This window comes from Nyctibius grandis, chromosome 5 (genome assembly GCF_013368605.1).
Source record: "Nyctibius grandis isolate bNycGra1 chromosome 5, bNycGra1.pri, whole genome shotgun sequence".
Lineage (NCBI taxonomy): Eukaryota > Metazoa > Chordata > Aves > Nyctibiiformes > Nyctibiidae > Nyctibius > Nyctibius grandis.
This window is the reverse complement of record NC_090662.1, coordinates 80,654,160-80,680,438: the sequence shown is the minus strand read 5'-3', so window position 1 is coordinate 80,680,438 and position 26,279 is coordinate 80,654,160. Positions and strand designations below refer to the sequence as shown.

At 37.5% G+C, this 26,279-nt stretch overlaps 1 protein-coding gene across 2 annotated transcripts in view; it reads left to right on the top strand.

Annotated features, from left to right (window-relative positions):
- ATXN10 (ataxin 10) overlaps positions 1–26,279 on the top strand; it is a 108,551-nt gene that overhangs the window by 27,222 nt on the left and 55,050 nt on the right. For both annotated transcript variants that reach the window (XM_068402095.1, XM_068402096.1), the window contains exons 4-7: positions 3,148–3,244; positions 4,181–4,345; positions 16,871–16,951; positions 22,787–22,952. In XM_068402095.1, the coding sequence (XP_068258196.1) occupies positions 3,148–3,244; positions 4,181–4,345; positions 16,871–16,951; positions 22,787–22,952 (509 nt within the window). The remainder of the gene's footprint in view (positions 1–3,147; positions 3,245–4,180; positions 4,346–16,870; positions 16,952–22,786; positions 22,953–26,279) is intronic.

Below are 26,279 nucleotides of genomic sequence, written 5' to 3'. Positions count from 1 at the left end.
CTTTGGAGAGAAACACAGCATATGAGATGTTTGCAAGACCACCAGGTGCACCTGTGGCCTTTGGGGAAGGGTGGGGGGCTGTGTGTTTGGTTTTTTGAAGCATAATCACGTAGATATTACTGTGATGTGATTCAGAGAACACACTGTGATGAGCTACTCGTGGTGCTATAATGACTTTTAATGCTGTTTGCCCCTTTTCATTATTGGCTTCCATCTGTGACTGCTGGACATAGCACATAGAATCATAACATGGTTTGGGTTGGAAGGGACCTTTAAAGATCACTTAGTCCAACCCATCTGCTATGGGCAGGGACATCTTCCAGGGGACCAGGTTGCTCAAAGCCCCATCCAGCCTGACCTTGAACACCTCTAATGAGGGGGCATCCATAACTTCTTTGGGCAACCTGTTTCAGTGTCTCACCACCCTCATCAGAAAAATATTTCTTACTTATATCCAATCTAAACCTATTGCCTCTCATCCTGTCACTGCAGGCTCTGGTAAAATGTCTCTTTCCATCATATTTATAAGCCCCCTTTATATATTGAAAGTCTGCAATATTGTGTCCCTGGACCCTTCTCTTCTCCAGGCTGTACAACGCCAACTCTCTCAGCCTTTATTCACAGGAGAGATGTTCCAGCCCTTTGACCATTTTTGTGGCTCTCCGCTGGACCTGCTTTATCAGGTCCATGTCTTTCTTGTACTCCCAACGGACCCAGCTTCTCAAAGGTAGATTCATGATCACAGAAGACAAAACATTAGTATTCACGCTCCGTACGTGAACCATACATGCCATTGGCCTGGCATCACGCTAAGTATTCTGAGTTATATTTTTTGTAATATGAATTACATTTTTTTTTTAGTAGGAAAAAGGAGTTCAGGCACTGCAGAAGCAGTGCAGCAGTTGCACTGTAGTTTTGACAGAGCACATGAATTGATTGGACAGACTGTCAGCTGGGTCTTGCGTGTAATCCATACTCCTGGCGTAGCTCATTTACCTCAGGTGTTTGTAGAATCACATCTTTCTTTTGAAGTGCTGAGATTCATCATGTGAGGTTACTTGCATGGGGAAATGTTGCATTATCAAGACATCCTCTTTTTCTCCTTAGTTGTGAGAAGATACAGTTGCTTTTTTCTCACAGATTATCTGCTTGCCCTTATATTGTAGCTTCTAATTAAAAAAAAATGTTAACCATTACTGGTTAAAAAACAAGCACTTACAGACAAATTTTTTTTTCCATGGTACATCCACAGAATTCTGACCTTTTCCTGGATTCATCTTGCTTGTTCAGGACATCACGATTGAACAAGGACAGTGTTGGTTGCTTTCACAAATATTTAAGACTCCAGTGTGTGATTAATGGAGGATTTGTAGATACTTATTGTTGTACTGCAAATGTGTTCTTAGCATCATTGGTACAGTAAGAATGGCAACTTTTAAAAGATCTTTAACTTTTTTTTTTCCTAGTCTGTAGTATTTTTTTTGACAACTTAGTCTCTAATGATCGAAGTGTAATTGATAGCTGAAAAGAGTCAAGCAAATTTCAGGTAAAGATTGGAGTATAATCAACCAACCTCATGTCTTTTTGAGATACCTTCTCGTAGTAAAGTAGGCAAGGAGTTCACCGAGAGAAATAATACCCTATTCCTAGGATTTACTGCCTTGTTAATTTTTTATAGCAGGGAAATATTTCCCTAAAACGTCCGCTACAAAAGTAGCGTGCCCATGTTTACTCTCCACCAGAAAAATTCTGAGTCAGCAGGATGGGAACCAGATGGATTGGGAGACGCGGAAGCATAATGCCGGGCAGAAAATAGTGAGAAAGTGCAGGTGTGCAGGGAGAGAAAACAGAGACCTTAAGAACTAAGGCATAAAGGAGAAGATTATTGAAAATGAAGTATGGAGAGGACATACGTATTTTGGGCTTAAAAAATATATATGGAAAAAAGTTACTATTCCCTAAGCCCAAGTGACCTTATTTTAGACTTGCTTTCTTTCTGTTCCCAAGAGGACATATGCCCAGACCTCTGTAGGAAATCTGGCTGCCAGCTGGCACAGCACCTTTCAAAGAGATCTAATTTTAAATTTTCAGAACCTGGCAATATCAGCCACCTCCATCTGTAATAGGCTGCTGTTTGTAATATCTGTTAAACTGCGTTTTAACATTTAATTTTAACTTTTTTTGCCAACCTGTTGATAAGGGCCAGGCTATTGAGAGCTGTCAATAGTGCCAAAAAAAAGTGTTTTAATTTTATGAGGTCTGTGGGTTCACGCTTTTGTTTTTCATGAATTTACATCTTTTGGCAGGCTCTAGGATATTATCTTGTATGATCAGCTTCCCGTATTTTAAGTCTGTATCGAGAGGAAGCTGGAATAAATCCTTGGTAGTAATAGTAGAAATCTGCCATATTAAATTCAGAGTTAAAATTGGAGACAAACTTACTTGGAGTACTGGCTTTAACTTTTCTGGAATAGAAATCAGAAAGTATTGAGCACATCATCATAGTATATAATGATTTGTCCAGCTAAATAGAATTTAACATGGGTAGCGAGGGAATGGATTCAGTTCTGCTCTGGCTTTACCTGCTGCAACAAAGTTTTCAAGCTGTCTCTGGCCAGCTTGGGGAGGGTGTTTGGGGAGCTGTCTTCATAGCAGGCAGAGCTGCTCTTGCAGAGTTCAGGTAATGACAGGAGGCCTATTTGTGTTAATTTAATACGAGGAAGAAAGCCACCTCAGATCCAGAAGAGGTAAAATGGCCACTGCCATGTGGCATACACTGGTTCAGCGTGGGTCTGCTTCAGTTTGTGCTAACCGTGGCTCCAAGCTTTAATTGATTTCAATCTGTCTTAAAACTTGACAGAGTCAATTAGTTCTTGTAATCACTAGTAACCAATGTTTGATATTCATCTAAGTCTGAGGAAAAAAAGTGATTTGTTTGGGGTATAATTCCAGAATACTTTGTAAAATTACTTGCGTTAGAAGAGAAAATACAAATATTTATGTACACTAGCAGTGAAATACTGCACCCAAAGCTTAATTGAGATGGATTCTGTAATGTATAGTTGTAACGTTGAAGTTTGACATTTATATGAAATTTATTAGTGTTTCTTTGAATTCCTGTTCATATATTTCCTGGTTTTTTTTCAGCTCTTCGTTGCAGCCTCCAGTTTCTTGGAAACATTGCAGCAGGAAATGGAGATTCCCAGAATAGCATTTGGAAGTGTGCTTTCCCAGATCTCTTCTTGTAAGCATGGATGCGGGTTTTTTTCTAATGTAATTTCTGTGGTTATATTGAAATCTTTTGTACATGATAGTTGTGCCTCTACTAGCACCATGAAGCTTTGAAAAATAACTTTGGTGAGAATGGGACAGCTGAGAGACCATATCCTGTAGATGTTTTTTTTGTTAGTCAACCGCAGGGGTCAGGACCTTTAAAAACCTGCTTGTTCTAAACTAACAGTAAATTGATTTCATTTAACAGAAACTGGAAGAGAACTCTACTTCAAATTATGAGCTTCAAACATAAGCTTTATTTCAGAGGTGTTCAAGTAGTTACACTCATTTCCAAGAAGGCAGCTTTTTCTTGTTCACTTTGCTGCTGTGCAGACCTGTCAGTATTTGTGGATCAGATGGAATCTCCAAAAGTGACAATGTTTGTGTCTTCCAATCCTTTAGCTCCCCTCCTAACCTCACCAGAATATCTTCCTGGAGGTTTGTTGACATATGTGTAATGAAATATTACATAAAGGATTTTGTGCAGACACATGACAATGTTGTTGATGTGTTTGGACAAATTTTTCGTACTGAGGTAGCAACAAAGGCACATTCATTCAATCTGATAATTATTCAGAGTGTGTTTTTGAAGCCCACTTGTCAGCGCTGGATGTAGGAAGGCCTTATGATAACAGAAGCAGATGATTATTATGGTTTCACCCAATTTCTAGATCTCCAGTTAGCTCCAATTTAGCATTAGTTTTGTAAATTTCCTGTTAAGTTTGACCTTCAGCTAGGAGTTGGATGTTTTTCTTTGCAGATGACTTCTATCCCTCTTAGGCAATGACAAACTCATGATTCTCTAAAAGACAGCAAAGAACAACTACTCAGTGAGCTGAATGTCACTAGTCTGTTTTTCCAGGGTGAGTTTTAACTTGCTCTCTTAACTCCTTATTTTATCTTGAAGGACATGCCTTACGTACAGTGATGAGAAAATTGTTGCCTATTGTTGTATGGTCCTGTTCACCTGCCTTAATTCAGAGAAAGTGAGAGAACTGCTGGATCCTGGGAACTTGACTGTGGCTCTTCATGTCCTGAAAGTCTACAAAGAGCAGTTGGAGTCTGAGTGGTCGTATGTATCTTTAGATTTCCCCCCCCTGCCCCCCCTCTTAATTAGGTGTTTTTCTAGTGTAAGTCTCTGTATTAAAATGTCTGGATTTGTGACACTGCTGAGTAGTAAATGAAGATCTATTAAGAAGTTACTAATTTGGTATAGAGATAATTTTCATGATACTTTCACAGACTGTTTTGGTTGCTGCTAAAGTAAGACTACATTTTTGTTGAGGGTATAGACAGGAATTTTAAAATCATGGTCTGTTTTTCTTTTTAAATGAAACAGTTCTAGAATGCAAACTAGTTTATGCTTGTGTGCTGCTTTGTGGAGATTTTTGAAATAAAGTTAAGGCAGGATATAGTCTTACAGACTTTGATTGTTGGGTCATGCTAGGAAGACTTGTATGACTAATGCTTGTGAGTACTACATAAAACGTGGGTTTTTTTCTTTTCTTTTTTTTTTTTTTTTTTAACAGATATGTTGTCTAGTGCAGCATGCAATCATTTTTATACCAGAACAGAGAAGATGTTTTGTTTGTGAATCTTGCATCTTTCATTTTCATACTTTAAGAGCACCTAATCACTGGTTTTATTCCATTGAGCTTTTATATTTTTTGCTAATGGCCATTCTTGTAAATATTATTGTCAGTTATGCATTTGAGAAATGTTCTGCCCTGCATCAGCAAGGGTACGCATTCAGTCAATTGTTATATGGTGCATTCCAAGGGGAAAAAAAAAAAAAAGGATAGTTTGTATGTTTTTGTTGCATTCTTTTGAAGGTCATGTTTAAATTCAAAATTTAATTAGGAAGCATTGTCAGGGTTTTACTAGTTATTTAGAAAGTCTCTAAACAGAGTTAAGATGTTTGAATGAAAAGTAAATGTCATTTAGTAGTTTGATTTTGTACTGAAAAAATGACTTAAAATTTGTTTGTGGATGGGCTTTTTTCATAACCAGGTCAATCTGCTTGGGACATAAATAGTTTTCAGAAAGCAAACTTAACGTTTCATGGTCAGGCAACCAGACTTCTATTTTAAAAGTGACAAACTGAGTCTTTAGTTTTGGCATCTGTCAATATAAACTTGTGAAAGATTGCTTTTCAGATAATTATCTTGATTATCCTTCATTTTCTTTATGTATTGAAGATATGCTGAAATGTATTTTTGCTGAGATATGAAAGTTAGGGAGAGCTGGAAGAGGTTGTCATGGTGTTAAATTTATATTTTGAAGGTAATTGCAGAATAAATGTAGCATCAAAATAAACGCCGAGATATCCATTTCCCCGATCTTTCTAGTCTGAAGTACATTCTGTTGGTATTATGATGAAAATGTCTTTACCTCCACTGTGGATGTTTGATGTGAGTGGGAAATGGTCTCTCTTCAGAGTAGTCTTGAAATTAAAAAGGGGCGAACTTCTATACAAGGTATAAGACCATGACGAAGGAAAAGAGATGGGTAGAACAGAGTAATCCTAGTCCTGCCGTTAAGGCAGTTGCAGAATGTTTGCCCTCTAATTCCTGTCAGAATGCTGAGTTCCTCATACAAGGAGTATACAGAAAAGCATTGGAATGTCTTCCAGGCATTAAGATAATAATACATTTGGTTTTCTTTCATAGTACTTTAACATTGGCTAGTTAAATCTCAAAGCTCACTGTCAGTTTCCAACTGAAACAAAAAGTAATGAGTTTGTAGCATAAGTTTCTTGGCATTTTATACAGTCGAATTGAATTATAAATGGAAATCTTTCAATAATGTTGGCACTGTTTTCAAGTCAACACAGCTCAAGTGCATTCACAAGTGCAAAATCTAAACCAAAAAATGTATTGCAACAGTGCAGTATCAAGCATTGCATAGGTATTCAAACAGCATTACCTTGAAAGTGAAAAAGATAATTCCTTCCTAGAAAGGAGCTGATTTTTCTGTCTCTTTGTAGCTCTAGAGCTCTTGTGATTCATCTTGTACCTATTTCCCCCCGTTTCTTGATCCTCGCTTCATTTGTTCTTCTAATACTGCATTTCTTATATCTCCCATCTCAAGAAACACACTTACTCTCTGGTTCTCCCTCGTGTTCATCTGTTCTTATTGTGAGATAATATGTGTCATGCCTGAGAGTAATTTAAATGGCAAAATATGTTCTTTCTTCATATTAGATTTTTTTTTTAAAAGTTATTTCCATCCTGAAAGAAGCTATGATATATACATATTAGAATACATGTAGTATCTTTGGTCTACTTGGTGTGGAGAAGGTAAGAAAGTAACATTTTCACATCCTTTTTTATTTAAAAAAAAAAAGGTTGGCATAAGAGGTTTGTTTTTCGTATTTTCAATGGAAATCTGCTAGCGCATGCCATTCCTTATGCAACACTGATTTAAACAAAGTCTCTTTTTTTCTCCTTTTCGTTATGATTTTTCTTTTTTTTTTTCCCCTTTTCTCCCCTCTTCCAGTTAGCCATAGGTCATGTGTTACACTAATGTAATGCTTTTATCTTAGACCATACATCATGCATCTTGTGAGCCTGTACTGCATGGTGTATTTCTGTGTAGTTGAAAGTTTGGAAGAGCTTACAAAGTTAGTAGTCTTGTTACAAGTAGAACAATCATTGTAAAGTCTTGCACTATCTTTTTCTTTTTTGTGCAAATTATCAAGAGGTTTTTTTTTCTTGTTGTCTTGGAAGTATTACTGCAGCATATTTCATAGGCAACAAGTTGTTCTTACTTTAGCTTTAATTGCAGAGGATGTTCACTTAATCCTATGAATAACTGACTACATTTTCACAAGGTACCTGCAGCTATTATCTTGGATTCTTCTTTGCATTTTTCTATCATTTTTCTGTTTGTAAAGCACATACTGTAACAGTGTTTACAAGTATTACACCCAATGTCACACAGCTGAAACTCCCAGTCCAAATATTTTTCTCTTTTTTTCTGGAATATTAGAATTGGTTTGTTTTGAGGGTAGTCTTGAGTTGGGTCTGAAAGTTTGTTTCTTTTATTAGCACTAATCCTTTTACTGTGAGATAAATGTGGATGGATAAAATCGTGTACTGTAATGATGACACCAATGTAACCCTTCTGTTGCTTGCCTTCTTTCCTTTTTCCTATTCCTGAGCAGCAGGAAGCAAGCTAGCCAGCTCTTGTGATTACTTTCTTGGGTCCTGCCTGCTTGAGCACTTTTCTCTGCTGGTTCTCTGAATTTAGGGGAAAGCTCTACTGAGATCAGCCATGTTGCATCTGTTTTCTGTAGGAAACTTGTGAAATTTTCACTGCTCTCCATTTACTAGTGTAAAGTGCTGCCCTGTTCCTGTGATCAGACAGAGCAGGCAGTGTCCAGAAATGGCCTCCTAACATACACTTTGCTGTGAACAGAAAAGCTGAACAATAAACAGGATTTCTTATTTTGGTAGAAGTAATGTTAGTTACTTTGGCTGGTGGAAGTTGAAGATTCTTGTCTTGGATATAAGAAAGGTTGGGTTTTTTTGACAATGATGAGTGAAAAGCTAAGCTTTGTTCTTGGGTCAGTGTTGTTCCTGTAGTAATGCTGTCCCTTTAGGACAGCTTTTGAAATTGTGTAGGTTTGCATGTGCTTTATGCTGATAATAGCTATTCTTTCATTAGAGCCTTCTGTTTCTAAAAATTTTTGGATATTGAATGAATTGCAGTTTTCTGCAATTAGGTGTGTGAAAGACAGAGTCATTGTTGCTTTGGGCATATGTTTAGAATAAGTTTGGACTCTGGTGTATTGCTGCTCTTGCTTTGGTGTCCATTTTTATCATTGCGTGTAATCTTCCTGGTTTGAACTGATTCTTTGTTCATTACTACAGTACTTTTTCCCCCCCTCATCGAGTAACGATGTTACTTTCTGATATGGAAGAGTATGTGTGAGATAGAGTAGTGTAAAAGTGCATAAAAAGATTTCTGTCCCTTTTCTTACGCAGTCAGATCTAAGCTTTGGACACCTCTCTGGCTGGACAGTAGAAAAAAATATTTTGTCAGCAATTCACTGAAAATTTGGAGCTGTACTTCAGCTCTCAGTGAAGTACATACCACTAGGATTGCTTAAATGAATTTACATAGCCACGGTATTTGCAACAGAGCCAGTACTCTGGTGTAAAGATTTGCGTCCCTTGTGCCACAGCTAACAAAGCGCACAGCAACCATTTTTAAGTGGCTATTACGGCATTATATGGCTGAGCTGAAATACAAACTATGCTTTTTCCAGGAGGTTATGCTCACTGCTGGACTCAAAAATGACTGAAATTAAGATGTTCTTACTTTTAAAGTTAAAAATATTACTTAATTCCTGCCTACCTTGTCTCTCAGCTGGAGCATCCGGTTTCATATTACACTGAATAAAAAGTGAATGCCATGTGTGTTTATTCCTCTTGGCTGGGCTTTCTTGCTGTCAAATGCTGCTTTTAAGTATTGAAAATCTTTCTTTGAGTAACCAGGCGAGTTTTGGTTATAGGCAAAACTTTTATTCATGATTTTATTACTTTTATTGTGCACTGAAATTTATGACTTAAGTGTTCCTCTAAGTATCCAGTGAATTCACAAATAAACACTTACGATGCTCAAGTTATTTTTAAAGTTGCTGCCATGAACTGTTAGGACAGAGAGAGGACATCCAGGACAAATATTTGGATTTAAGGCCATTGGCTGAACTGTAGTCTCTCCCATGGGGTCCTCACTACTCCTTTAGGCTAGCACATGTTGGGTTTTCTACTCTTCAGCCATCACAGGAGGGCAAGCACATCTTTAAAATCTTCTTTTTGATGAATTGGCGGTTCCTCCTCTATTCAGATCCCACATTCATGTTTCAAGTCCAGTTTTCTGTCTCCAAGCTGGAAAAGTCCTTAGAGAAAGTTCAGGAGGAACTTCTTTCCAAATGTGACGCCTTTGGCTTGTCCCTCCAGTCTTGCAACAGTTCTGTAGGGAGAAGGCTTTGTCAGAGGAAATCTGAGGTTATTCTGAGCAGTTCTTCAGAGCTGCTTTTTTAGAAGCAGCTGTTGGTAGCAGACCTTTTGCAGTTCCTCTTCTGTCTGCCATAACCCCCTCTCCCAGTTAAGAAGAGCGAGGAAGCATCTTTAAAGGCAGGACGTAGCTTTTTGGAATTTTCCTGTCACACTTGCCTACTTGTTGAATCACAAGACATTCAGTAGAAGACAAGGATCTCCTGTCAGGGAAGAGGGAATCTGTGAAGTGTTGGCTATGCTTTCTGAGAGGGATGGCTTATGGGAGATAAGGCCTCCATTTAACGACTTCTGAATCTAATCAGTGATGGAAAGTCAAGCCATCCACCTTCTAAGCAATTTTTGAAACAGAGGAAAGCTATTTTGCAGATCAGAATAGTGAGGTTTTGAGACTATGAGCACCGATGCATTTTTAAAATGTGTTTGTAGATTGACAGCATAGCAAGAATTGCTTCAGAACTTGAAAGAAAGGGAGCTAATGGTGCTGTGATGCACACCTAAGTGTGTCTTCATGAATGATACGCTTTCTAAGTATTTTCTGTGGCATGCTATGAGCTAAGAAATAGTTAATAAATTTAAGAAGGAAGTCCGTTCTGTAAGGAATGCCCTGGTCAAATTTTGTATTCAGTCCTTGTATGATCATACCTGTTTATCCAGACCAGATGGTCTGAAGGCTCATTTCATTAAGCTTGTGGTTACTTGTAAGCATCAGAAATGCTTCTATCTCTGAAATCTGTGAAGTTGCAGAATATAATTCACACATATAATAAATTCTCTTGATTTAAGAACTGATACCTCCTCCTCTTTCTCTTTTAGAAGCTTGATCCTCTAAACAGCTCCAAGATTTTTTTAATGTTGCTACCTTTACCATCTTGAATACTAGATGCTGAGTGGCATTTTAAAATAGGATTAATTAACATATATTAGGCAATGTGTTTTTAAACTGCCTCTAAACTTCTCGTCAACACAGCTCCTGAACTTGTTTCAGGCTAGCAATCCTGTAATCTTGAATACTAGGAGCTCTTCCGAGGTTGCTGCTGCTGGCCTAACTCCCAAGAGCAATGATCTGAGGAGGTAGATTGTGTATCTCCAACTGAGATTCTTCAAAACATTGCCTGACTGGCTGTATACCCCTTTGTTTTGTAGCTTTTGGCTAAAATCTTAGAGCAAGAAGAAAATGGAAATTTCTAGGACTGAAAGACATTGAAACTTACCTATTGCGTCCTGAATGTTTGGATTTGTAGTTGGGCTTGCAAAGAGTGCCCAGAGCTTGCTGCTCTCAGAAAGTTTCAAGGAGTATGATGTTACAGAATATACTTCAAAGCATATATCTTTGTGAAGACACTGGCTCTGCAGAAACAAACTTGTTTCCTTTCATTGGTGTGATTTATGGCATACACTAATTAAATGATCCTGTCTCCTTGATGGTTCTTTGCTGTGCAGTTGTCTTCTAGAAAACATGCTGTTCTTTGCAACATGCAGCTACTGTCTAGGCTATTAGCTTAAGAATTTATACCCTCTAACTTTGATGAAAAACTTCCATGCTGCTACAGGCTGGTGCATGAGTGCCTGTTCCTGTCCTCTCTGAGACCTTGCCCTTTAATGCAGGCTCCCCCTTTCAGGGGTAGTTATGATCTGTTGCTTCCAGCTTGCTCTGCTCATGATCATAGTTGTGGGATTAGCATTCCCTCTAAAATACTTCCTTGCACATGGAAAGTTTTTAAACCTGTCAACTTCTGTTGCTTCCACCCTCTTGTGATCTTTTTTTTTCCTTTTAGTATTACTTAGCTCCTGCCTGTCTGTTCCCTAACAGCAGAATATCTGTCTCTTAAACTGTGATCAGTCTTTTTGCATTATGAATCCTTTGGTTCTGCTTCCTCCACCCCTATGTTCCATCTTCTGTTTCTATTCAAAGGGATGAACATGATTTTCAAGCCCTTGTGAGACACAATAATTTGTTTCCTGTGTGTATTCCATCTTTCCAATATACCTCTGTAATGGTATGCTGACTTAATTCTTCTGAAGTGTTGACATATTAAGTTGAACATATCCTAAACATGTAAGCAAATATACTTTCTCCGTAAGCTAATACTCTTTTTCCAGCTGCTACCTACCAAAGTGTCAAGGTTTAAAGCTGGACCTGCTTTTAAACGGATGGCCCCCTTCCAGAAGGGGAAGGAAAAGAGAAAAGGGAGAGAGACTTACGGATTGGAAAGTTAAAACAGTTTTAATAAACAATAACAATGAAAAAGAGTATAATAATAGTAATAGAAATAATTAAATATATACAAAACCAAGATCGAGCTCCCCTGATGATGATCACATCACCACTGGCGCTGCAGGACAGGCTTTGGGAAGTCCTGGACTGGACTCGGCAGCAGACGGGAATGGGATTCAGGAATGCACGGACTGGGATCGAAGGCAGGAGAAAAATGGGGTCCTCTAACTATTCCTGTGAGATTACTGCCAAGGTCTGAAGGGTCCTCTGTAACAAACTCCCTTGCAGTTCCAAAGGAAGAGGAAAACACAAGCAGTATCCCGTGTCATATGTGCAGTATACTGAAAAGGCTTGCCAAGCACTGCCTTTTTTTTTTTTGTTTGTTTGTTTGTTTCAGTAAAAGCCTTTTCTTAAAACATGGCAGAGAGCTATGCCTTAGGCTCTGGGAAATTGTGGAGCCTTTAAAAAGCCATTTCTCTGTTTTTCCCCACACATCCACATCCACTCCCTTTCGGGTTTTATTAATCAACAGCAGAAAAGTGTGTCACAGTTTGGAAGCTACTGTATTTAGAAGAGAAACCAGCACAGAATGCCACATATCTATTTTAGAGTATTGAACCTGCAAACATATGTGTTTTGTAAAATAATTAGGAAAAAGTAGTACAAGATTACATTATAATTTATCCTAACCGAGACCAATGTGTATTCTAAAAGCTGTTTATTTTAGAAGTGCTTTGATGGTTCCATTAGAGATGAGAGTATAGCTTGTGTCATCAGTTTTTCCAAGTGTGTGCATGGGGCAATGTAGCTACTATGGAAAGGAAAAACAGGTTGTATTTTTGATTCCTGAAGAGCAAGGAACACAAATCCTCCATTTTAAAATAAGAGGCGTAATATGCCTTTTGGCTTCCAGAAAAACAATATTAAGAGAGTGGTCAGCTGTTTGGCGTTGGAAGTAAGATTTTCTGAACATCCACTTTCTCTTTTTGAAACCGCAGCTCAATGATAACTGTAAAGATTAGGATGTGGGACTCCCCCTCCCCATTTTTTGCCTTTGGTTATTTTGTCCTGGCTTATGGAAAGAAGTGTGGACAGAAACTAGTGCTCCTGTGGCAAGGAGTCTCGCCCATGGGCACAGATTTAAAGGCAAAGATGGAACTCCTCAGTAGAGCATTTGTTGCTTAATTGGTATGCCTGTGGTGCAGAAACCAGAAAATGTTACCTTTTTCTTTTTTTTTTTTTTTCATTTGGGGCAGGCAACTCTCTCTCTTCTCTCTGACAGTTTAGGGTGTCCCGTGCCCCCTTCTACTCTCCAGAAAGTAATTCTTATTTTTAATTCCAGGAAATTTGGAGTTATGTTGCAGGTTCCAAGTTCAACTGTGGTTTTAAATAGTACTGACAATTGGAAAAGTTTCTCTAATTGTAGAGATCTGAGTAGCTTCTATTTTCTGTTTGCAGTAGCAGTGTATTGACACAGATTTCCCCAATCTTTCAAAGCTCAGCCTCACACTTTTATTTATCTTGTCACCTCTTTCTTCTTGTACATTTTGTGGAGAGGGGGGAGAAGGAAGTGATTGTATTGCCAGTCATCTACCAGTTTTTTCTTCGTAGCTCTTCGGAAAAAATGAATTCAACTTTGCACGTAAGTAAAAATAAATCTATTCAGCACGTTTCAGTTGTAGCTATCAGATGAATGAGAGTGTCTTCTGATTCAGAGAAATATTGAAGGTAATCTGAACTCAGTTTTTTCTAGATCTGTAAGTTGACTTGGTGGACGGTATCGTGGCCTGTAAGGAGGATGTATTCATTATGGGTAATGCCTTTTGAAGATGGAAGGATGTTCACTGTTGTGCTTGATTCAGCTCAGGAGAGGAGTATGGTGATGCTTGATACTTGGGGTTGAGCCTTAAATATGGAAATGTGTTTTCTTATTCTTTTGAGCAAGAAGTACTGGTATTTAGGTGGGATGAATTATCTAGTTTCTAGGGGTCTTTATGACAGCACATGGGTTCCATTTGTTATTAAATACCTTTATACTTGTTATTGTTTTTTAAATAGTTTTGATGGGGTGCTTATATTCTTGTGCAAGGACAAAAAAATACTTCTGCTTCTAAAATGTGTTCTGGTCCCAAACAATTCCTTGTGAGTCATATTGCTTTTTTAGCATCAGAAAAGGCTGGTGATATGGCTTTGATAGGTTAGCTGTCTAAATTTTCTTCTTTTTTTTCTTCAAAATTCGGATGTTTTGTTACATTTGTTTGTTAAACTACATTAAAAATAACTATTTCATTCTTACTAAATATTTTGGATAGAGTGGCATTACTGAAGGATGATGAAAAATGCTTTGGATTTTGAGATTGGAAGAGAAGTTTGCTCATCGAATAGATAATCGCCATGTCGTTTTCTTCTTGCTTCTAAAACATTTGCGGGGGTTTTCTTCCTCATTTTTTGAGACTGAGGACACTGTTCTCTAAACTTGCAAATGGGATCAAATCAACTTAATAAGGAGCATGACATTTGATGATAAAGTTGATTGCTTACACCCGGCTTTGATTTGAGTAAGCTTAGTGATCATTTGAAATATACTGAGTACAAATGTAGCTTATACCATTTCATCTTGGCCGCTTCTCAAGTTCAGTTTGGTACAATGCAGCCCTTGTGCTATTGTAAAGTCTTTGAACTGAACATCTCCTCCTGTATTTATCTACTATGTAAGCACTTGATTTTTTTAGGATTTTAGCCAAACAATTTTTAAACAGTCAAGAAAATTGGCATATTTAACACTATTCATTTGTTACTGTGTTACGCTTGTGTAACAACCTTAATTTTCACCATTTCCTTCACTAAATTACAGTGGTCCTCAGTTTATCCCAGCGGTTGTGCTGTTGGCCCCCAAACAGAGTTTAAATCTCCTACCAAAGCCTTTTGCGTGCATCTGAAATGCTATATTCAGTCAGTAACCTGAAACTTAATGTCTTTTTTTTTTTTTTTTTTTGGAGTTGTGGATAGTCTTACTTTTCCTCCTCTTCTCCCCTGCCCCAGATGAAAACCAGAGAGCTGAGGATACTAGATTTAATTTGCTGCATCCTTGCTTAACTAGCACCAAAATTTCTGGGAATAGTAGCAAGAGGTGAAAGTGCTTTATTCCACTACTAATTCTTCTGTTACCTCTTGGTGATGCTCTTGTAAAATATGCTAGTGCTCTATTCTTTATGATACAGTAATGCAGGAAGTGGATAAGGTAAAAGAGAAACTGAAATACAGAAGCAGAAATTTCTGGGGTGTTACATCATGTCATGAAATTAAAAGGGTAAGAAGCATATACAGAAGTTTATGCTCCTTTATAAGCAGAAACTTTATTCTGAAATACTGCAAGCTCCTCAAGCAGTCGATAGAATGTGAAAGGTGTGTATGATAAATACAAGAGCGTAAACCCAAGTAATGAGTAAAATACAGGTCTTCCACTTGGCAGTAGTAATCACCAATGTGCATCTAGTGGCATAAGATCTTTTTGTGATAATTATTGATCGCTTTTTAGCTACAAGGCAAATAGTCAAGAAGATTTCCTCAAAGTAATGTTAATAAGGAAAATTAAGATTTAAATTCATAGTCCCAACTGCAAAACTGAAAAATTGGGCTTCAGATTGTCTCCTTAAATGCACTTTTACCATACTTTATTGTCGGCTGAAATTTGTACGTTATGAGGCTAAGTACCGTGTTCTGCACAACTCTGATCATTACGATTTTTTTTCTTTTGCAGCTCCAGATAAAAGCATTTGCTTCTACTCAAATCCTTGAAAAATAAAGTTAGTTGTTACCATTCTGAAGGTTTAACTGTGGATGGCTCATGTGCTGTAAATTGTGGTTTCAGGAACTGTAGAAGTGTTCCTCTTGACTGCCCTGCTGATGTCTTGATTCAGTTGTTATGGCTGAGCCTGCACTGCTCAATTGGAATACATTTGTGCTGTTGGCTTTGAGGAAGTCTGCAGGTTCAAATTTGTGTTGAGAAACTCTTGAATCAATGCTACGCTGCTCAGAATACAAATTTTAAGTTGAAGATTCCCTACGCCTATACTATTTTTTTTCCTTGAATGTGTGTACAAATATCAGTAAAAAAAAGCACAGCACAAAACAGCTTTTCTTCTACCTCCCCCTCTTAAAAATGTCTAGTTTACAGTGACTGAACCAGGTGCTGGCTAAGTCCACAGTTACCGTTAGAAATATAATAGCTATTAATCTTTTGGACCTCTTGTTCTCCTATTTCCCCAATTGTCATTGAGTATTTGTCAAAAAAATACTTCATTGAAGCTGGGAGGCTTCTGTGTGATCTTCCTGTTAGCTATGTATTGGATTATGGATACACAAAATAAAAGGCTGTCAGCAAAGTGAAAAGTGCGGAGGAGGTGGAGAGAATATTGAAATCGCTTGGTTTTCATATTATTTTAGCTATTCTTTCTCAGTAGCTTCATCGGCTCAGAGGGTGCTCTGAGATTTGACTTGTAATTATTTTGTATTTAATAGGTAGACACGCTGCTTTAAAAACGCATAGTTTAGTATGCGTATACCTATGCAGCATATATAACACTCTCAGTACTCCTAGGAATATAATTTGAGGAGAAAATATTTTTACATACTTTGTTTTTTCCCATAATGCTGAGAGTACATGTCTGGGTTGAAATTAAACGACTAGTATCTGCTATTGACTGCTGTGAATGGTGCTTGGGAAAGTGATCAGTGTAAATACTGGCATTAGCACAAGGGTAAACTGACCACACCTACCTACCTCGTAGGGCAATGAGTTAGATTTGGTTATCAGTTTACGTTCCTGTTACACAAGGGAGGTATTTTTTGTAAGTTGAGAACATTATTTCGCTGCCTTGCATCTGACAAAGAGGTGTCCATTTGCTTTAATGCTTTGTTAGAATTTCTTTAAAAGAGAAATTATTTGGGCACTTTTTTGACTGTTTGGTGGATTTAAAAACAGCGTTGTGACAAGTAGCATAATAGTTTTCAAGCTTGAACTTGGCTTTTTGCTGAGATGCATAAACAGTCGGATGAGTGTTTTATTATTTGAATTGTGGTGTGCCTTTTGTATAACTGGCAAAAGACTGACCAGCTTTCCTTCAAGCATTTGAGTGAAAGTGTGCTGAATTGATGGGAAATGGCCATTGCTGTATCTGGAAAAATACTGTAGAACAATGCGCAATTATTTTGTGAGGATTTGTATCTTTTAGCAAATAGGACCAGAAGTATATCACACGGTCATCTACAAGTAAAAGTAACCAGCACCATTTGGAGTAAATGTAGATGCTGTTTTTGTAGCACCAGTAACACTTTTTTTTTTGTTGTTTTTTAGGTTCTTGATTGTTACAGACCATTTGCTGAAATGTCCAAAGCTGGTAAAAGCCCTCTATGCCAAACTGAGCAATCAAGAAAGGTAACCCCAAAAACCAATGTGGCTTTTAGTATTTAGCATTCCATATAGAGTATCCTGTTCACATGATTGAAAAACTGTGTGGTTTCATAGTTGGCACAAAATCTCTAAATACATGTTTCTATGTCAGTAATGGTTTTAAATTGGTTGGTTAACATTACAGTTTAGCCACAACTGGCAGTGATTTATGTAGGGTTGCAGAATCCCGGTTGGCGCCATTACTTGGTAAAGAAATACTTCGAGAGAAAAAAAAAAAAAAAAAAAAAGGACAAGATTTCATGCCTATGTCTTGATTTCATAAGAGCACCACACCCTGCAGTGTTTTACATCTGTATTTGAAATGTCCTCAGCTGTTCATACTCCTGTTGTAATTACAAGAAAATAAAAGGAGGCCTTTACTAAAGTTGGAAGTATATCTAATACTGGTTAGCAGAACCTAAAAATCAGAGTTGTGCAGATGCACATGATTACTTAATCTTTTAATATTTCCACTATTGCAAATATAAAATGCTTCAACAAACCTTCACCTTGAAAGAAACTAGCTAGTTTTCCTTCAAGCGTTTGGGTAAATGTGTGCTGAATTGGTGGGAAATAACCATTCCTATAATTGGGAAAATGCTCATTTACAATTGCTTTAATAAAGAATTGGGGAAGATAAAAAATTGCTTTGTTAGAATATTCAACTTTGGGAAATCCTGTACTACAATTCTACAGCTCGTCCAACTCCTTGAAGATCGTGTGATCTTGTTTTTGTATTCAACATGACTACTTTGTTCCCCATTTGCCCAGGGAATCTGCAAGTTCCCCTTATAGTTTTTGCAGGTGAAAGACAAAGCAGTAAACAAAGCAGTCCCTTAGTGTTTTTTTTTCCTGTGTTTTTTGCTGTGACTAAAGCCACAGTGTTATTACAAATGGAGGTACAGATGCTGATCAGAGATTATAAAGAAACAAAAGGGATGGCAGGCAAAGAAAGAGTATATGATAGATGGAGAACCATAGATAAGATATCATTAATGTATGGGTATGGGATGGAAAACGAAGGATGGGAATAAGGAAGGAAATACTGTCGTCTTCCTTTATTCAGGCTGACCAAATGGGAATGAGTATGAGCTGTGTGCTTACTGTGCCTGGAGGTAGGGTCTCTTTAACCAGTTAGTGGGGAAAGACTCTTTTAAGTGAATGAGCTAATATAATTCTTTTGGGAGATGTCATGAATGGCAGTTTGTATGTTTTCGTAATCCCATTGAGGACAGCCAGGACTGGGTTAGGTTGTTCAATTGTACTTAAAGCAGTAGGTGTAATCAGTTTCTAGAAAGGTCTCAGCTGGATTTGTTGCATGCACCATGCTATAGACAGTGATCAGCTACCTCAACTGAAAGGCTTTTGGTGTAAGCATCATATGGATGATCATATGCAGGATGGCTAGTCACAGCATATTTGCTGAATTTTTTATCAATCCCAAGAGTTCTGCAAATCAAGTAAGCTCAATTAAGTTTTTAAAAATCATAATCACAGCACAGCTTATTATGAATTTGATACTGCTTAATTTACTGTCAAACATATGGAAGTAAGTGGTGTAGAAATAGTTCTTTTGCATCTGAGCTATAGAAGAAAACCGTGCCATGACATCTTCCTATATAATGTTAGTATATTTAAGAATTCATTCTTTTGAGATATATGAGGAGACAAATCCAATTCAGATAAAAACATTTTGACTGTCATTAACTGGAGAAAAAAGTAACCGTATAAACCAAAGCATAGGGAATTCATTGTTTCAAAACGAGACGAGGAGCCTTCACCGCAAGAGTTGCCGCATTGGGTGTCCAATAAGGCTGACTAAGTCATATAAACGAAGAAAGGACAGATGTGGTATTGAGGTGTCTGGGGAGACCAGCTTGAGCTCATGAATATATGGTAACTCTCAGTTAGAGTATTCTCTATCACGCACATTAAATACACTAACTTTAAGGGTATTTACTGAAACAAAATTAACTACGCTGAGAAAGTTTGCGAATGCATACGTTAGTGGTGACTCTTAAAGTTGGCAGTTGCCTTAGATAACCAAAGTATATGCAGTTGCATAACCGCAGTTATTTGCACTATTCGCAGTATTTGCACTATTCAAAGTATTTCCTGTAATTGAAATGTAGTGCATTTGTGATACTGTGGCCATGGTGCATGCCATGAAGTCGTTCTTGTTGTAGAAGTGGATCTGGAATCTGAATTTTCGATTATAAGACAAATTCCTGACTTCTGGACAACTTTCATTTCCAAACAAATCTAAGCACTTCATTGTTGCATGTCTGAGTTTGCAAATGGCCTGAAATAAATAGTGCGATAATATGATCAGCTTTTTTAATGGTATTCTGGCTTTGAAAAGTGTATGATAATGTGACAGTGCCTGCTGTTTCTCTGCAAGTGATTATTGCAGGAACATATGGCTACGATACTGAGCCAAAAGATTCTTGAATTGTTTGCCAGATCTGAGATTTCCCTGCACATGTGCAAGTATTTGGCAGAAGTATTTAGAAAAAGCCGCTTTGCTTTTAATCCAAGTTAGCCTTGAGCATGAACAATGTAAGTTAATGCCTTGATAGTCTTAATTACATTGTAAAATCTTCAAAATGAGTACATCTGTGTTGTCCCTTTTAAGAAGGGGTCTTGCTTTAATTAACAGCAACAAAAATGCAACTGAATAGCAGCTGAATAGCTTCAGGTATTTTTAAGATGCTCAGCTACTTGCATCTTTACTTTTGATTTTTGTGTTAGTTTGTGTGAAGTGTTCTCAGTGAATGATGTAGCCGTTCATCAAATTACCAGCAGGAAAATGGGCATTCAAGTAGTGTAAGTAGCACTGCTTCTTGCATATGTTCAGCTACAGGGCCGCTAATGTCAATGTTGTGTTGGATTTTTGTTCCTGGTAATGCTCACAGACACAGAACAGCTGAAGGTAGCATTAGATTGTAGTCCTTCACAAATTCACCAATTTTCATTTAATAGGATGCTTACAAGTATCGTTCAAAGATGATAGAATTGGAAAATTTTGAGGAAGGACCTAATTTGTCTCATAGAACCATTGCTGTCAGTGAAATGTTTCAGGAAAAAGAAGTCCTAGTCACAGAGAACGAATGTCCCAAGTGTCTGGCACTTGCTAAGAGGTTATAAACCAAACGCACTTGATACAAAAATTGTTTGGCGATCATAAAATTGATAGAATTCTACAATACTATTTTTAGACAGGCTTAGCAGGGCTTCACTTTAGTTTGCAATAATGAGCTTCCAGATTTAAATTGTACTTTAATGCTGTGGTTTATTTGCAGACTATAGGAGACAGCAATGTGTTTTACTGACTATTGCAAATACTTTATAGTAGCTGTTCTAAGTTCTTGCCAATTGGTCAGCTTCAGGAAGAACTGGTTTAAATTTGGCTAGGGAATAAAAAAGCAAGAGATTGACAAAAAGTCTTCCTAAGTGGTGCCTAAAGAAAAGGAAGATAAAACTTACAGCATGATCATTTCCAGATAGAAATATAATCATAAATATAATATACAAAATTATATTTTAGGTACTGAACTGACTGTTACAAAAATTCATGATGATTTGTACTAAAACTGGTACTAACAGTTGTCGTATCTGTTGTACTTAGCTATAGGCAAACAAGTAGGAACAAACTCTGTCAACTGAATGGCTGAACAGTTGTGAGATCGTTTAAAAGAAATGAGCAAATTGCATTGTGTGGGAGAACTAACTTGGAAAAATTCGGGTGAGTCTTGGAAGAAAACTGAGAGAAACAATAGAAGAAAGGAATGTAAGGGAACTTGCACCAGAACAAAAAGCATTGCTCTCAGGAAATTGTTGGCTGAATGGCAAGACTTGCTTGAAATTCAGGGGAAAGATGGGCATGTCCTGAATGACTGCCTGGAAGAAAACTCAGAAGAACAGTTTTGACATGAATGCCTAAAGAGAATAGAAAACTTTAAAAGAAGTTACATACAGGTGGTGTTTTAATGTCACTCCTATTTCTCTGGAATGATTAGGGTTGTCTAAAAGGACACCCAATTATATTGCAAGAGGAAGAGTAATGCAAAAAATTTTCCCTATTGGCAACAATTTCATCTAACACAGTTTATGTGGTGACCCTCCAACTTCTTTACAGAGGATTGTTTGTCATTTTTAATCGTGTATTATTTGGATTATTGGTTCAACAACAGCTGACTGGAATTCTGTTGCGCAGGAGATATTTTATTGGAATAACTCCTGTCATCATGAAGTCTGTGAGCAGCCTATTTTCTTAGCTGAACATATGCTTGAAAGGCTCTAAACTTGGTAAAAACTGGCATCTAAAATCTAGCCCTGTCTTGGGGATGAATGACACATCTGTGCACTTAACTTGATTTTTGTATAGTATGCCAAATCTGAAAGCCTTCGTTCATTTACGGATGTTGGGTAACTGGACTCTGGTACTTTGTAGATGGGCAAGTGTGTGGTACCCAGCTGTAACCTGCAGAACAAACAGGACAACTGTTCTGTATCAGTGCTCCATCATATACGTAAGTGAAGCCTGTGAGAGAGGTTACCAGTGTTTGACAGCCTTCTGTCTGGAGTCTACCCTTTCCCAAATGCATTGAGCAGATTTCTGTGCTACCGTGTTCAAAAAGCTTTTTGTCCTCATTCAGATAATTGTTTAATGCAGCTGTATTAATGACATTGAGGGTTGAGTTTAGCAAGAACTGAGTAGCTGTTACGTGATTAATAGGGGTGGGTTCTTGGAGGTTAATAAAGCAGTGACCGTGCTTTTTCCACAGAAAAAGGCATTTCTCTTCCCCTTGTGACAACCTGCTTGGTAAATTTAAAAAAAAAAGAAAAAGCATTTGAACTATTCCACATGTTTAAATGTCAGTCCTTCCATCTGAATTGCAAATATTTTAGTGAAAGAAAACCCTGAGCCTGCTCTTGAATTCATTCAATAAATAGCGCTCTTTCAGGTTGAGAGAATTGCAGTGGGACTTCGCTAACCCATGTGCTCCTCTGCGCTGGAGTTGAACAGGGAAAGCTGTAGGAGGGCCTCTGTCACGTTAAAGTCCTGCTTCCACAAAATACTCCCATTTTGCCCTAACAACATGAAATGATATCAGAAATAAAAAAACATTGAAGCTGTTAAAATAAACAACCCAAGTACATTTTATAGAGCATCTTCATTATGTATCCACTTACTTGCTAGTTTAATACACTGAATAACTCTTACTGGGTATATGAGTAATTAACTTGACTTTACTGTAGTCCATCTAGTAGCAATTATAAAACAGCTGTAAAGAACTGAGTGTACATACCCATTTTTATTTCCCCAGTTTCTACTCAGAATTGGTTTGGGGTTGGGGAGGAGAATTAGTGAAGGACTGCGTGCAAGGCAAGGGCTGTGAAAAGCTGCTATTTTCAAACGGCAGCTGTCAAATAGTCTGTGTTTATTTTGCTGAATTTAACAACAGCTTTTAAGAGCTGTTTTGCTGGAAATTTTAGACATATGGAATATGCACTCATGGTAATGTTATGTTAGGACATAAGAAATTAGAAATTGAAATAGACTTGAGAAAAATATTGACTTGACTGTCTGGCCAGATTGTATTAATTGAATGATGAATTAAATTAATGGTGTGCAGAAATAAACCAGCGAACAGGAACTGATTGCCAGTGTTCGTAAGACTTCTTAATTTTTAAAAATCAGCTCTGTTACTAGCATGCTAATTGTTTGTATCATTTTTAACAACTGTATCTGCTTATTCTACTGATAATTCCATGTTACTCAGTGAATTTGATTAACAGGTTGTTTTCTGATTCTAGAGTTACTTTGTTAGAGCTGATAATGGCGAAAGTAAGTGAGAAGAACCCAGTTACCAGTGAAGAAATGAATGTGTTCATGAGACATGCTGACTTCCTTGCAGGCTGTTTCCAAGAGAAATGCGAAGCTGTGCTCAAGTTAACTTCTGCAGCAGATGCAGAAGATGAGGTATGACAGATAAAAAACATTATAGTACCAGTATTGGAAGTGGGGAATCTTCACTGCCACTATTACCCAAGTGGCACTTGTGTGTGTTCCCAGTTTACTTTATTTTGGGAAAGCAGTGGCAGAGTTCACAGAAGACTCTGTAAGACTGCAGCCCAGTTTTGCTTTTAATTTGAGAATGACAAAGAATATGGTACTTTGAGATAGAAATAAATCTCCCACATTGTTAAAGATCACAAAATTTTAATAATGCTCAAGTTGTCACATTTTTGGGTGTTTTATTACCTTTTTACTAAGGATCATTTTTATAATTTATTTGGATTGTGAGTTATATTTTATTTAAATATGAATCAAAACTTCAAATATTTATTTTATTTATAGGTGGGGAGCAGCATTTCTCTCCACCCCACCATCCCCTCCTTAAAATTGAAGTTAAAAATGAAGTAAGTGCTTTTTTTCTAGCCGTGCTAAAGTAAGTAAATCTTGGGGGGTTTTTTGTTGGTTTTTTTTTAAACTTAAATAACTGATAATAACTTCATAATTAATACATCATTAAGGTCCCCCATACTAGTTCTTTGAAAATGCATTTGGCTACTTGTAAGGCAGGTGTTCCTGATCTCTTTGGGACCTGGAACATCAAGTTCTGATCATGGAGACCTGTGGGGTGTGTGTCTGATTGGCTCAGTGCAGGGGAGCTGTCTGAAATGTATACTGATCCTCCCTGCAAGCGAGGGCTTTTGTTACTGATTCTTCCCCATTTCCCAATGATTTGGGGCTCTCTGGTGGACCTTGCATGGCTCTGACAAGGCCAGCTAGCATCCACAGCATCAAGTTGCAGAGCTTGCTGGGCTGCTGGCAGATCGCTTCTGTCTCCTGAGCACCCAGACACTTGCCCCAACTCCAGTCCGCTTGGAAGAAATCTGTTATTGCTTCAGACTTAATGAACTGGTTCTGTTGAGGATGGCCACAAAGAAGTCCCTTTGCAAGCTAAATAGGAAGGCTTTTATAGGTCACAGATGGTTTGTGGGTTGCACTTTGGGAACTTCTGATGCAGAGCTGAGTCCTGGATGGCCTTATTTTATTTCCTCCTTATGGAGTATCCAAGAGTTGCTGGCTACTTGCCACACCATATAGTGCAGTAAGGAGGTTTAGGCCATCTAAGGGTAGAGGTCTTTTCAAATAATCTGGTGTTCTGTTTTTCCTCTTACTTTAAAGAAGCTACTTGAACATCTGACAGCGCCTTTGGGAATACAGCAAGCAACTTGCGCCATTAACTTGCAGTGACCTTATTTGTGCTGTGTTAGGTCATTGTATTGTGAGCACACAGTGCCGGGTCATATTGGTCTCAGTTCTTGATCACTCTCATACAGATAAAGTTTTAATGTTTTCAGCTGATTTGGGGGCGAGGTTTGGTTTTTTGGTTTTGTTTTTTTGTTTGTTTGTTTTTTTTAAGACAACTAGCCAGAAAACTAAAAGCCTGAGAAATCTTAATATGTTTTACTCAAACATAGAATTAGTTAATCATTGATTCTCACTGATTAATCATGCTTAGTTTCAGAAGTGTAATTAATATATTTTCTTAATATCTTAAAAGGATTTTAAAAAAAAGTCACAGCCAGCTTCTGTCTTGCCAAGTGACCACAGTGGTGTGTTGAAATTGTTACCCAATATAAGTGTAGTCGGAAGCATTTTATTGTTAAAACAAAATTAACCTGTAATAGTTTCATTTGTAGAAACTCTTGAGAACGGCTGTCATAACTAACTTACTATCAAAGTGGAAAAATATTGATCTTTAAATGCTTTTATATGACAATGTTACACAGTGTTTTACTTGCTGATTTGTTTGTTTGTTTAAATAGGCAAAAGAATTTTAAGTGTATGTTGAGAGGTGTTATGAAAAGATACCAAAATCACTTTCTGAGGAGATGATAGTTGGATGAATAAAAAAAAAAACCAACCACACAGCAATCTCTTCTTATCTGTGCAAGGTTATCAGCTTGGCAGTAAGAGGACATATACTGAGACAGTTCCATCTTCTCCCCTACTTTCTCTCTCTGTCACTCTCCCCACCCCTCCCCCCCCCTCTTTTATTAAATCCTGTGTGGTTACTTTCCAAGTATTCTGTGTGTGGTTTCAGTTCTTGGAAAAAAAACATTTGTTTGTGCCTACCAGAAGGAGGTCTCTGTCCAACTTGAAGGTGCTGGGACAGCAGTATTGAGAATATTACTTTTATAACTTGCCCTTCTTGACACTGACATTTTATCCTTCTTTCACATAAACATGTTGTATGATAAGTTGAATATCACTATTTCGTGGGAAATGTGGATCATTTAATGAGCACAAAATAGAAGTCATAATAGCTGAATAAATGGAGAGCAACGACAAGAATAGTTTCTAAAAAGTGTGTGTATATACATGTTGTGTGTAGACATTTATTCGTAACGTATGCTTACCATGAGAAAAGAGAAATTCCAACTTAAAGTCATAAAACTATTTTTGTTCTTACTAGAAATGATCAAAAATGCAGCAATTTCTCCTTGATTATATAAATATCTTAGTTTTGCGTAAGGGTTGTACTTAACTGAAAATGCAATTGTACGTGTAGAGGCTGTCATTAAAAATGCTTTAGGCAACATCTGTGATATTAAACTAAACTCTGCTTGGACTTTTCTGTGGTCCTGAAGCCAAGTGCCTTGGTCAGGCTATGTCTGTACTAGTAAGCTGTCTTAGCCTCCAAAACTGGGAGACCACATATGAAAACTGCCTTTTGGGAACAACAGTCCTTGAACTGGCCTGACTCCCAAAATGTTGTCTGGGTGTCCCATCTCTACTGTTTAATTTATTATATGTAGACACTGCCTTTTTTTCCCTAAGGAACCTCAGGTCTTGTAGCTTCCATCTCAGACCAATAAAAAGCTAATCATATGCTTCTGCATGCTTAAACCAATGTTTTAAAATAGCTTTTCCATTATAAGGCTGACTTCATCATCAGTTTGCTTTCACTAACTTTCAACCATACTTGCAAAATAAAACCCTTCCCTGGATCTTAAGTTCTTATTTCATCTCTTTATAAGGAACATCTTTTCTGAGCCTCGAAATATGTTTATTTAAAAACTCTTCAATTAATTCCTTATTTCCTTTTCAGAATATATCCACATAAAGATGGCTGTCAGATTTCAAAATATTTTGGGGTTTGAACAGTATCTTGTTGCTGAACTTGAAAAGGAAGTATTCTACTTTAATGCCTTTCTTTTGTACAGGTGGAGGGCGAACCAAAAAAATTGGAAAGCTGGGGGGGGAAGACCAACCGGAAATATTTAAACAGTTTTT